This window comes from Lipomyces japonicus (assembly GCF_038497905.1).
Source record: "Lipomyces japonicus strain CBS 7319 unplaced genomic scaffold V1514scaffold_9, whole genome shotgun sequence".
In the NCBI taxonomy this organism is placed as follows: Eukaryota; Fungi; Ascomycota; class Lipomycetes; order Lipomycetales; family Lipomycetaceae; genus Lipomyces; species Lipomyces japonicus.
The window spans coordinates 318,969-332,211 of NW_027117821.1; the positions used below are offsets into that span (position 1 = coordinate 318,969).

General features: G+C 39.6%; 5 protein-coding genes across 5 annotated transcripts; 4 read left to right on the forward strand and 1 right to left on the reverse strand.

Moving 5' to 3' along the window:
- Nucleotides 1-27: 27 nt before the first annotated feature.
- On the reverse strand, nt 28-4,225 carry V1514DRAFT_277567 (RecF/RecN/SMC; the record flags this gene model as incomplete). The annotated part of the gene is made up of 6 exons (XM_066924963.1): nt 28-63; nt 116-2,788; nt 2,839-2,946; nt 3,005-3,517; nt 3,565-3,756; nt 3,821-4,225. The coding sequence occupies 6 exons, from the start codon at nt 4,223-4,225 to the stop codon at nt 28-30; spliced, it is 3,927 nt and encodes a 1,308-aa protein (XP_066784746.1).
- A 737-nt stretch (nt 4,226-4,962) lies between these two features.
- On the forward strand, nt 4,963-8,163 carry V1514DRAFT_277891 (nitrogen permease regulator of amino acid transport activity 3-domain-containing protein; the record flags this gene model as incomplete). Its single annotated transcript, XM_066924971.1, has 3 exons — nt 4,963-7,301; nt 7,358-7,507; nt 7,560-8,163. The coding sequence occupies 3 exons, from the start codon at nt 4,963-4,965 to the stop codon at nt 8,161-8,163; spliced, it is 3,093 nt and encodes a 1,030-aa protein (XP_066784747.1).
- An 874-nt stretch (nt 8,164-9,037) lies between these two features.
- On the forward strand, nt 9,038-10,705 carry V1514DRAFT_238398 (uncharacterized protein). The gene is made up of 2 exons (XM_066924755.1): nt 9,038-9,376; nt 9,438-10,705. The coding sequence occupies exons 1-2, from the start codon at nt 9,290-9,292 to the stop codon at nt 10,659-10,661; spliced, it is 1,311 nt and encodes a 436-aa protein (XP_066784748.1). The 5' UTR covers nt 9,038-9,289; the 3' UTR covers nt 10,662-10,705.
- Nucleotides 10,706-10,970: 265 nt separating this feature from the next.
- V1514DRAFT_304212 (uncharacterized protein) lies at nt 10,971-12,104 on the forward strand. Its single transcript, XM_066925625.1, has 3 exons — nt 10,971-11,101; nt 11,163-11,292; nt 11,347-12,104. Exon 3 carries the CDS (start codon nt 11,471-11,473, stop codon nt 11,741-11,743), a length of 273 nt encoding a protein of 90 aa, XP_066784749.1. The 5' UTR covers nt 10,971-11,101; nt 11,163-11,292; nt 11,347-11,470; the 3' UTR covers nt 11,744-12,104.
- On the forward strand, nt 11,099-11,414 carry V1514DRAFT_318797 (uncharacterized protein; the record flags this gene model as incomplete). The annotated part of the gene is made up of 3 exons (XM_066925901.1): nt 11,099-11,101; nt 11,163-11,292; nt 11,347-11,414. The coding sequence occupies 3 exons, from the start codon at nt 11,099-11,101 to the stop codon at nt 11,412-11,414; spliced, it is 201 nt and encodes a 66-aa protein (XP_066784750.1).
- Nucleotides 12,105-13,243: the final 1,139 nt, after the last annotated feature.

Consider the following 13,243-nt stretch of genomic DNA (forward strand, 5'->3'; position numbering starts at 1 on the left):
CACGCCACCCGGCCACAATTCACCTTGTTACATCTGACGATTCTGGATCGTAATGCTCTTGGTCTGCGTAAACGATTAGTATTAGGATTGCGTATAGTCGACAAGATAAACTTACCATATGATTGACCTTGTAGATTCCAACCAGCTGTTTGGCAAGCTCAAACATATTGTTGCGTAATGAAATAACAATAAACTGCGCATTCTTGGTTCTCTCCTTAATGTAATTAGCCACGATCGACACGTTTCTAAAATCAAGTGCCGCATCAATCTCATCCATCACGTAAAGCGGCGTGGGCTTGTAATGATGAAGCGCAAATACTAATGCCAGCGAAGAAAGTGTCTTTTCGCCTCCTGACAGGTTTGAGATGTTTTTCCAGCTCTTCTTTGGTGGCATCACGCTGAACAGAATGCCTTCCGAGAAAGGATCCAAACTGTCCACAAGTTCCAACTCCGCATTTCCTCCCATAGTAATCATCTGATACATTTCTTTTAACTTTGTAGATATTGTACTAAATCCAACCATGAACTCATCCAGTCGGCGTCTTCGAAGGTCTTCGTATCTTTGCTTGACCGCATCACGACCAGCAATCGCATCTTTCAAATCACCATTTCTTTGTTCAAACTCCTTCTCCCTTTTTTGATACTCCTTGATAATAGATAAATCGACTTTGGCCTTGTCTGACCGTTCTTCCAAAATGGCAATCTCACCCTTCAATTGATTCTTGTCCATCTCATTTAACTCGTCTTGACTGTACTCCACCAGGTCGATCGATTCATTTTCCTCATTCAAATCATGAAGAGAAAGCTCTTGCAATTTATCAGACCAATGCTTTAACTTTGACTTGTTGTCCTTAATTTCTTTTTCATGGCCTTCAATCTTGTTACGAATCTCAATTTCGGCCTTTTTCACTGCATTAATATCCTTCAAGCACGTGTCTAGTCCATCCTTCATCGCCTGCAACTGTTCTTGCTTTTCTTCAACATCAAAAGAAAACTTGTTTGCCCTTTCTTCATACTGACTAGCTTCTGACTTTACTTTCTCAAGATCTTGGCCAATTTGTTCAGCTTCCAGGTCAACTTGCTGAAGTTCTTTTTCTGCTGACAAAACCGCCTTGTTTTGCTTTGCAGATTCCTTCTCTGCCTTTGTTTTTGCAACCTCAGCTTTTTCAACCTGTTCATGTCGTATTTCAATTTGTTGCTGAATGCCATCAACCTTGGATTTTTGAATCCGAAGCTTGACTCCTCCGATTTCCATGATCTTCTCTTCAAGATTGCTAATTTCATTTTCAATAATTGACGATTTTTTCTTTAAAGCCTGCACCTCAGCCTCAGCGTCGCCAATCTTGGACCGCAACGCCTTTGTGGTGCCATCATCAGCTGAAATTGCTCTAAATTCAGTGCGAAGTTCGTCCAGCATTTTTTTGCAATCTTGATAATGAGTTCCTAAAGCTTGAATTTCAAGTTCTGTTTTGGAAATTGCAACCTCCAGATTTGGTTTGCTATTCTGAAGCTCTCGGAGGGCATCTTCCATCTTGTTAAACTTTGCTTGCGCACTCTCGAGTTCGGATTCGTGAGTGGCATATTCATCTTCCAGTCGCTTGATATCGTGGTCCGAAATGCTGTCCGTGATTTTGTTTCTCATAAGACCTCGAGATACCCTTGTGCCACCACCACTCATGGTACCAGACATATCAATAAGTTTACCATCAACCGTAACTACTCTCCAACGTCGTTTCCCATAAGCAATCCGATTAGCTTGAGCCATGTCCTTGGCAACAAGTGTATCTTGAAGTACACTGTAAAAAGCTTGCGCGAACTTCTCGCTTTTAGGCTTAACGAGGTCGAACAAACGAGGTGCATTTTCGGGAGTCTGAATTGAAGAAAGATCACGCCTGGGGAGTTTGTCTAGTAATATAAACATGGCACGCCCCAAATTATTTTTTCTCAAATGCTCAATGCATGCTTGTCCAACATCGACGCTTTCAACCACCAAATTATTTAGCGATGGAGCCGCTGTCGAAATTGCCACGTCATACGTTTCATCAATAATTCCAAGATCGCCTAATCTACCACAGAAGCCTGAGATACGACCAGAATCGTTCAATCGTGTCAAGCCACTGAGAACTGCATTTTGGCTACGATTAGCCTGAAATTGTTGTCGAGCTTCGTCAGCCTTTTGACGTATATTCGAAACGTTTACCTTCATAATCTCAAGTTGAGTAGAAGCTCGCTCGACCTTAGACCCGCCTCTGCCAATTTGTTCAACGACATGAGCAAGCTCGCTTTGCAGATTTTCCAGTTCCGCCTCCTTGCTACGCCCATTGGTTTTAACAAGTTTAAGTTTTTCTTCTTGTTCAATTATGCGTTGTTCATCAGCAGCACGGCGATCTAACTGTATGCGGAGCTCGCTTTGTAAAACATTCAAGTTTGATGTTTTGGCGTTAATTTTTTCGTTCCAAGGTTCAAGCTGCCTTTTTTTCTTTTCGATTTCGTCAGTAATTCCACGAGTTTTACCTTCTAGTCCAGTTTTAATCTCTTCAAAAAGTCTCTCCTCTTCTTCTAGACTCCTTTTAAGTTGCTCAACTTCGTTCGAAAATCTTTCTATTTCCTCGATATAACTAGACATCCATCCGGCATTACTATTGATTGAAAGCTTGGAAGACGCGATCAGCTTGGTCAGCTTCTCTTGCTTTGAAGCAACGTGCTTTTTCTTTTCAGACAGGTGAACGATATCTTTTTCATATCTGGAAAATAACTTGGTGGCTTGATCTGCTTGACTTTGAAGTTCCTTAATAATTATTAGCATCATCATTTACACAAAAGAATTTATAAACCAACCTCCAGTTCTTTGGCTGATTTTTTGTATTCATTCTGGAGTTTTTCGAGGATCTCTTCATTTCCGTTTTTCTGCTTCATTTCTTCATTGAGTTTTTCATTTAAATCAACCTGAATTTTAGTTAAAAAATTAAAAATTATTTAGAAAATGAATTTAAAAGCAGCATACCAAAACTTCAGTCATCAAACTAATATTTTGATGACAGCTTGAAAGATAAATTTGATACAAGGCTGACTTTTTCAATGTAAGCTCATTTTCGTCACGTAAAAAGTTTAATGCAGCATTTCGACCAGCTTCAAGAGAATCTCTCTCTTTCTGAACGATTTCTAGTCGCGTATTCTTTTCATGACACGTCTCATTCAGAGTTTCAACTTCCGTGGCTGAGTCTTCAATAGGTTTTTTATACTTTGAGGTGCCAATGATGTCCTCCAAATATTCCAGCAGGCCATCGTCATTTTCATTTTGTGCTTTCGGTTTCATCTGGGCAATACTTTCGACTTCTCCCTGTAAAATCAAAAATCTTTTGTGATCAAGATCAATTCCCCTGTCACGAAGTAACGTCGTGACTTCGCTGTAACTACTCTCATGATCATTAATGGTATACTTGGAACTGTTGTTTTTGAAAGCGCGTCGAGTAACAATAAGCTTGGAGTTTGGAACAGTCGTTGAACTTCCGTTGTCCTACTTTGGTCAGAATGAAGTAATTAAAAAATGCAACTGAATCATACGTTATCAATGACTTCTTGAAAATGAACTTCAACACTACACGAAGAAAGATCAGGATGTTGTGCTGAATTGTGGATTAATGCGGAGAGTTTTGATTGACGCATCTTGCTTGCTCTAAAGCCAAAAACAAACAGCAAAGAATCAATAACATTTGACTTTCCAGAGCCATTAGGACCGACAACTGCAGAAAAAGACTTTTTTTTTAAAAAAAAAAATACAACATTAGAATTGAGAATAAATATATGCCGACATACTTACGCTGTGGAAAGGGCCAATTTCCTGGCGACCAGCATATGACTTAAAATTATTAAGCACAAGATTTGTGATTACAAGTCTTTGTTGAGGAATCTCAGGACCAGATGTAGGCACCGATATTTTTGTTTCTATAACCGGCTTGGCCAGCGGTGACAGTGCCGCGACATCCACATTCTGCCGAGACAATGAAACTTCGCCAAAAGCAGCCTTAGAAGACTCAAAATCAACAGTATCAATAGTATTAGCAATAGAATTGGCTTGTAGTGGAGATTGTAACGTAAGTGTGCGAAGTTTTTGCTGGATGGATGACGCGCCTGATTGACTTGACACTGAATTATAACCACCAACTGCAGATCGAACCAAAACTGGTGTTTCTAACAAATTATCTGGGACTTCAACTTTGTTCATGTGTTCTACTTCAATAGGATTCAAATTTTCTGCGTCTGGTGATCGAGTTGCCCGTGTTCCACGTCGCGTGTTTGGGCTGCGAAGTGCTCGTGCTGGCTTAGGAGTCGCACCAGAGGCAACAAAACTAGTAGACGTCCGCGTTGCTTTCGAACGTGTAGTATTAGGTGCCATTTCTAAACCTAAAAAATTTGAGACCCTCTCCCAAATGAATTTGGATTGTCGATGCTGATCGTGTGGTTTGATGAATTGACCTGAAGTGAAAGCTTCACAATAAACAAGAAAGTTGTCCAGACAACGCGGAAACCCTAAACGCGATGTATTTTAATGACGCACCTTAAAAGCTGTAGATGCATAATAATTACAATTACTTTGTTTTAACATACGAAAAACATCGCATAGAATTATTAAACTAATGTATTGTATTGTTCTATGATTATATGCTACATAGTAGAAATTAAATTATTATAATATCATAAATGGTCTATTGCCTTTAAGTTGTTTGTAAAATTGTGCTTAGTTTACATAAACAATTATACTGCTCGGCGAATAAAGAGTTTTGTGCCGGATCAGGGGAAGGTCAATTTCATGGCATGATATACGTGCAGCACAATTAAAATCACAATTCTACTTTCGGTTTTTGTGTTACGACTTGGTTTTGTTTCAAATTAAAAGTGATTCAGACTTGGGACTACGGTTTTGCTTCCAAAAGACGACATCTTTGCTGCGAGCACTCATCAATGAGCAGCGTAAGCCGCGCTCATGCTGCTGGTGCCAATCACCCACCATACTTACTCGGCATTATTTTAGTGATCACTACTCCAGATGGCCCACAGTTTGTATTCAATTTTCCGCGTAATACAAAAGCGTTAGCATCAAGGCAGGGGAAAAGTTCGAGTGCTCAGAAATATAAGATACACAATAAAGATTATACTCCTCCACGAACTACTCCGTCGTCACCGGCGCTAGAGGCAATACCGTCCAGCTCAAGTAGTAGAGCGTACCGGCATAATTCTTCAGAAATTTCTTTGTCCAATTCCGATAATGAATCGTTATTGTCGGGTTCTTCGGCTTCTACGGATACGGATGACCGGGATGATAGCTTAGAGTCATCTGGTGCAAGTAGTGAGTCTGAAGATGATGCGGCCTCGGATATTGATATTGAGGAGAACCTTGACCTTGTAAGAGATAACATTTATTTTGATAATTCTCTTAATCAGAAATTCAGATCATTGCAACGGTCTGCGCTAAGTCTTCCTCAGATTTTGGCAGTTGACTCAATGGGCGATATCATTCCCGGAATAGGACTAGGAAACGAAAAAGTTCAGCTAATTGAGATATCAAGGCAACGACAGAGATCTAAATCAAGTCTCGCACTTAGAAATAGAAGTACTACTCCCAGCACTAGCTTATTCAATTCAGCCATTTTAACAGATCAAGTGGAGGAAGAGAAAAGTTCTCCATTACACTCATCATCAGCTTTAAAGTCAAGTAGAAGTTCGACACCATCTGGTTTGAGGGATGTTTCATCTCCTAGACTTGCTGCCTTGTCTAATATCAATACCGGCGCAGTATCACAAAGCATAAATTTTGACAATTTCACAACCTCTTTGCGCTCCACTACAGCTGCTTCATCGAGGAGCAATTCAAAAACTCGAGAGAACTTGCACAGTTTAATGGAGAATTCTTTAAGGAATGTTCGCCAACAGCATCATCATAAACATCATCGTCAGGTTCGCCATCAAGGTCATCAACGTAAATCCAGCTGGGCGATTGGATTGGGCGAAAAGAAATCTGACGAAGAGGAAAAAAATGCTAGCGATGAAGAAATGAAAAGCCATCAATCATCATCAGCTCATCAGATTACTGAAGAAAGAATTTTTGGATATGACTCAAATTTTTTGGGCTCGTTACTTGCTCCACGACGAGCCATGTGCGATACAAAATTTGAGTTCACTGTTGAAGACTTGGCCTTTATTGGATTACCGATGCATGTAAGACCGGATGGAAAGTGGAAACGAGGGAAATTAGATCGAGTGCAAAGTTTTAAAAAGAGGACAGTTGGCTCTTCTGGGACAATTACTGCATCAGCGGCAACGAGGTCTTTGGCTTCAGAGTCAGATCGATTAGATGGGTTTGAGTATGACGATGATGATTATGATGACGATTATGATGACGATTATGACGAGCGAAGTAGCACCAAGGCTTCGACCAATGCACTGGAACGATCATTCCTTAGTCTCACGATAGATTCTGACCAGGCAAATTCTAAAGATGCTACCAGGGATGCACGTGAAGATAGGAATGGACAATATATCGACTCGGGCACAAATATTGACGATGACAATAATAATTCTTTATCTACAGGAGGCGAAGAAATTTCGACAGAAGCCGGGCAAACAGACATTAGCGGTTCGACATATCCTAGCTCAACAAACCGTCCCGGGCCAGAAGCTAGGCCAAAGCATAAAGAAGGCACGCAAAAAGAAAGTTTAAGTTTAAACATGTTTAACGTTGTCCTTATGATGAACCCACCTGAATTGGAATACGTTGAGAGGGTTGAGGAAATGTACGACAATGTAGTGGCGCCATTGGCAGAATGTCTCAGATATGAACAACATCATTCGAATTACGTGTGGAAGCAAGTACAAATAATTCTTAGGTTGCGTGAAATGGCGGTAACGAACGGGATGTCTTCGGATGAGTTATGGTCGCAAACACTGACACAGTCATCTTTGGCGCTGGCGCTGGCGCAAATATATTTGGCCATTTCGACGTCTTCGATTGCAAACGTGGTTATAAACAAAACCACGAGATCATTTCAGATTCCTATTTCCATGCATTCTTCTAGTTTGCCTTCTATTTTAAAACCTATAACAATTCCGGGCTTCTATTTGACGTCGGAGGATTCAGTGAATGAGCTTGCCTCGCCGAAAACTGATGTTCAATTTAACGGATTACCGCTTGCAGAGCACGCGCTACTGTTGCTTGACTCTGCTGATAAAATTATTAACGTGATCCAAGCAGAACCTCGAAGTTCTTTGGCAAGGTTTATAAGAGCAGTTGGGCCAAACGAAAGGTATGCAGACTCAACATTATTACCATTTTGGATTGCTAACAGTTATTTTTTTTCAGCTTGGTTAAAGTTTCTGCTGCTATTGATATTGGAATTCACGAAATTGAGAATTTTGCACGACATTTGATTTACTGGAAGAGGGCAAGGCTTATTATTCCAATCCATCGTCGTGGAATTTATGTGGTTGCCCCGACTGCACCACTGTCTAGGTAAGATCACGATGACGTGGTGGAGATTAGTAATGTTCTAATTAGTGAACAGTCTTAGAACACATAAAATCGTATTTGAAAGGCTATTTCCCGGCTTGCCTAGCCTTCCTAGGTTGCTTGAAGAGATATCGTCACACGAACCCCGACCGTATGGGTTAGTAATACCTTCTCATAGCATGCGAGAAAAGTATCTTGATGCGCTGGCGTGGATGCTGAAAATGGGCTATCTTGTGCAATTACGGACATTTATATGGTTAAAAATTACTAAGGATGTGAAACGGAAGGTTGCTCAGGTTGACACACTTGCGCAGACCATAGAGTTGGCAGATGATGTTGATGATGATGATGGTGACGATGATGATATTGTGGTGAAGAAGAAACCCACTTTGGATGAGAACCAGAAGGGTCGTGGCGAATTTGAGGATTCTATCATTTTAGAACCCGCACGAGCCAACGTGCTTGAGAGAAAATGGATGAATGAGATAGTATCGGGCCAGAATGATCGAGTTATCGAGCTGTTTTGGAAGGTAGTGAAGCACATGAACGGCAAGGTTGCTTTTGAAGATGTTCCGTTTAAGGAAGGTATTGAACGGAAGGACCTACGAGGTTTGTTGGCCCAAATAAAAGAGCACATCACAATATGCAGGCATTGGTAGATTAGTTATAATGGTTTTATAAAAGCTCTAGAAAAAACTACGGCTTAATAAAGGATTAAGACAAGTCCGAACTCGTTCTTCTAAAAAGTCAACGCGCCCGTGAACGCGAACGCGACGCGTGTGTAAATGCCGGGTAAAACGCGTTGGGTGAAATAGTGCTACGATGGTGCAGCCATTCAACATGACAAAACAGTAAAAGTATGAGAATAGTCAGTATTAGGAAGCCAGACGAAGAATGCGGATTATACGGTGATAGTTAAATTCGGTGATGGTTTTTAAAACAAGTTAAACATTTAAGCTCATGCACGGCCATCGATTGAATGTGGGGGGCATACGTGCCCAGGGCGCTGAGCGTAACCAAATTGAGTCGAAGAGCATTGTTTTTTAAACTTCAGCCGATGAGAATTGTAACAATTGGACAATTGACGCTGTACCAATGTGATAACATGATTGTTTTTTGAATTACAGCAATTCCGTGATGGTCACTAAAAACCAAAAAATTTTTTTTCCTGGCAAAGCGACGCGCCCTGAAGAGCGCGCCATTAAGGAGAGCGCTTACGAGTGAAAACAGCAAGACAAAGGTGAAAATGCTCTCCAAAAAAGGTCTTCCGACAAGCCTCATTTGGGAAATGCAATTGCCGTGTATCGAAAAGCATACAGGATATTAAAATTACATGTTTGAACCAAATGATGCGGTTGCAATGACCGGCGGTCGTGATCCAGTGAATTAACCAGCCGACTTTGTCATAGCTCGCTAAAAACAGAGAAGTTTCTTTCTGCAGATCTTTTTAAAAAAGGTGAGGTCGTCCACCACAAAAATCCCATTATCGCATGGTCAAGGCAGAGTTGGCTAGCTTGTTTGGGAAGGGTGATTGAAAAAAAAAATCTAAAGCCAGCCCGCCTTCGCCCCCTGGCCTCGGAGCCCCTTCCCGCGCGTTTCCTCACCAATTGCAAAAAAAAGGTTCGTGCTTTCATTTCTATATGTAAAATCGTTTTTCCTATCGTCCCACAAAATCAATTTACTTTTCTGTTATTAATATTTTTTTGAACCAAAAAAAAAAATTACCAATACGTTATAATTGTGGGGTTTTTTTTTTTTTTTTTGAACCTACTCTATTCGCTAACCATGAGCGTCACTACTTCGTCTTGGATGGACGCTAAGCGCATGGAGGCTGTCGAAAAAGTGGTATTGCAGCGAGCAAAAATTTCAAGGGTTCGCCACTCATTTAAGTTACAATTAAGCCATGCAAATACTAACATGCCATATTTATCAGATTACTCGTCAGCTCAAGAATCGTCTTGCCTTGGCGTCTTACAAAACCAAGCGTGGATGGGAAAATCTTGATCTCGACTCTATTGAACCAAAAATTGCCGAAGAAGTCGCGCGCCGCCGCTCCTCTTCGCATTCCGGAGATAGTCTCGGTCCGTTTTCTTCGCCTATTAAAGAGAGCTCGTCATCAGCGAATGGCCTTCTTCCTCCTCCTTTTCCGAATGGTCATTTTAATTCTTCCTCAAAAAAACAGCAGTCTGGCTCGTCTCGTCCATTGTCATCATCGACGTCGTTGTCGGCTCGCAAGCGTGCTCGCACTTTGTCCCATGACACCAGGCTCCGTGCAAGCGACATATCTTCCTCCTATTCCACGTGGGAGCCTGCTAATCAGCATAACGATGAAGACCGCCATTTAAGTAATACTCTGCATGACCGTTCTCATTCTGTTTATAGCCCCATAAACATGCGACTTTCACAATCTTCACCAGTGTATCCTGGAGTATCGCACCAAACTTATCCTTCCGTGTACAGTCAGGGACTGGCTCCTTCTTTTTCTCCTCCACTGCAAAGACTCCCTAACGGTTCTCCTTCAAAGCAACGTCAGACTAAGACTGGACCAAAATCTCAATTGAAACAACATCGAAAAAATAGGAGCAGTGTGGCTTCTGCCAAGTCGGCTGTATCGACTACCTCTACAATCAGCATTAGCGAAGTTAACCACTCAAGTCCTCCTAGGACACCTCCAAGACGAATTGAACCATTCTCTTCTGGCATTTCCAAGACCGGCGAAGAAGGTGCCGATTTACTAATGTTTTTGGCAACTTCACCTTCTCCTGCTCAACGATCATCATTCAATAGCACCCCCATCCATCATCAAACTTCTATATCTAGCTATCCGCCTTCTTCAATTATTGCCCAAACACCTCCAATGCATGAACGAACTAGCAGTAACTTTTCATTCGGCACTCCTCTTCTAGCACCTCAAACGCCGTCACAGGGCTTTAACTTTTCCGATTATGTCAACATCTTTACCCCGTCACCTGCTCAGGGGCAATGGCAGAATCGGACGCCAATCATAACCCCGTCTCGGCGTCGCCTTAACTTTGATCAGCTTCCCGGACATGAAACTAATGGAGATTTTACTATTCAAGCCACTTCTATATCTGCAAGTGGCGGTTCGAAAACTTCATTTGGCAGTCTTGACGTTGACCTAAGTCTTGGTCCTTAAGCGTGCGGAATGTGTTTAATTGGTGCTTGGTTTTGTGGTTTTTATGTTTTTTTTTTTTTAATTGGCGCATGGCGAGTTGGATTTGGAACTACTGTAGAATGTTTTGTATGAGCTGTGTTGTCTTCACTAGACCATAGTTGATGTATATTTTGTTTATATTATAGCTGTAATTTATACTGATCGAATATGACAATTTTATCCATAACTACTAAATGTATAGTGTACAGTATTTTATCGGTCGTCTGCGGTTTGGGGTTTGCGGCTAACGAAATCGCGAACTTTGGAAAATGGACACGGTGTGCATTTGCCAAAAGACCAATAACCGTTCTACGAGATCATCCCCAAAATCTAAAAATTTATATAGTATTAATACAGATTTTTGTTACGATCTCATTGAATTATTAATATCTGTGCTTATATACTGTTATTTATTTACAATGGTTTGTAATCTTAAATTAATTATGGTCTTCCATCTGTTCATTAACACATCCATTTTTGCAGGTTCAAACTCCACAACAACGATTGGCAAACCAAAAATATGCAAAGCGTGAAGAAAAGAAACATGGCAAGCCCGAGTCGTTAACTGCAAAGAAAGATTCTCCAAAGCCACCTATTTCTCGAGGCTGGATTGGTAAGGTTTTATTATCTATATATTTTTAAAAAATAGGTAATTAACTTTGCATAGCTCTTTTTGTCTTTTTAGTTGCTGGCGGACTTATTCTTGAAGTTTTAAATTTGTTTTTTGGTCATTAAATTATGGTAAAATTAAGTGAAATGCTGCACAAGCTATACTGCTCAATTACGAAATCATGCGCAACTTATATCCTCCTAATCTTACGCACCCGCATTTTTCTCGGTCAATTTTTCTTTTTTTGTTTTTTTTTATATTTTTTGTGATTTGGAGTCTGTATCTAATATGTGTTGTTTGGTTTAATCCGAAAACGCTGACGGTGTATGGAATGGGACTTTTTTATACATTTGAGCAAATCAACTACACAATTCTTCGCCCGCTATTTTTGTTAACTAATTTGGCTTGTCGCATAAACTTATGCGGGAAATACTTTCAAAAGTTTATAATATAAATGTATAACACGGATCATGAAAGAGTTCAGAACATATATATTAAAATGAAGTTAACTCCATTATTCCCATGCAATCGCGATAATTGTGCTTTAGATTGACAGTTAATTCATTTCAACCTACAATTAACAGCAGAAAGTGCACACGTGTAGCTAGGTTTGGTCGTAATGTCGCAGTATCTTATTTTTATTGAGAGCTTGCTATTGTTATTGTCGCTGCTGCTGCTGCTCATCATATCATTAAACAGACCAACTTTTTCCGCAATTCCAAGTGCTCAAGATTGTATTGATTTCAAAATCTGTTTAAAAAAAGAGGGCTTTCAACTTATATGTTTATTTTATATTAAATTTTGTTGGATTTATGATGAATTTATCTTTTAATACTACATATTGCAATAATGACTAATTAAATGTCACTTATTATCTAATATTTGAAACTCCAAATTTTGTAAATTCGATTGGCTTTTATATATCTTGTACTAAAGTACGACTTTATTGCACATAATAGTTAAGTGCTAAAACTGTTAATACAGAATGTCAAGTTTTTTAATTTTTAAAAAAATGACTTCAAGACAAATTATTCAAAGGCGACATTATTCAAGTACCTTAGCCGGCATGTCCGCACCGTTTGTATGTTCAACAGAATAATTTTCATACCTTTAAAAAACAAAATTATTGAAGCTTATTTTTTTTCTTTTAGGGATCTTCAAGAATATGGCCGATATTAAAGGTATTTTTGTATGGTTCATTTGTGAACATGACGCTTCATTGGGCTTGGTGGAGACTAGAAACTGATGAAAAACGACTAGAGTTATCAGGTAAGTTTGTCCGGCTGTTTGACAAATAAGGTAGAGGTCAATGTTAATTTAAAATATAGCTGAGGTGGAAGACTTGATAATAGATTTAAAAAAGGCAGTTGAAGAAAGTCAAAGAAAAAATACAGAAGAAATTGTGCCACGTGCGAGTACTTCAAGTTCAGATGTCAAAACTTGGAAGTCCAGTCTAAGAAACCTTTGGCCTTTTTGAAACACGTTATTAGATCAATCCAAGAATTGATAACTTGTTTTCGTGCATTGTAAATAATTAATGTTTTTTTTTGGCGTTGGGTTTTGTTCTCGTTTATATAATTACCACCATGTATGTTTTTTTATTTAATATGGTATTTTCCATGACCTGTTATCGTTGAGATGATCGTAGATTGATACGTAATTGTTTTTTTTACTCTCAGCATATAATTAAAAAAAATGACTAGGTTTATTACTTAGGCAAGCCAACAAAAAAACATAAAACATAAATTCGATACTTTTTGATTTTCTTCGATCCGGGGGGAAACCTTAGAAAATCAAAAACCATCACATAAAACATATTTAGATACTTTTTTGATTTTCGTCGATCCGGGGGGGAATCTTAGTAGAAAACAAAAAAAAGCATCATACAAATCACACAAACGAATAACAAAATAATTAGACCATAAAACGGCGTAAGATATACAGGTATAAAAAA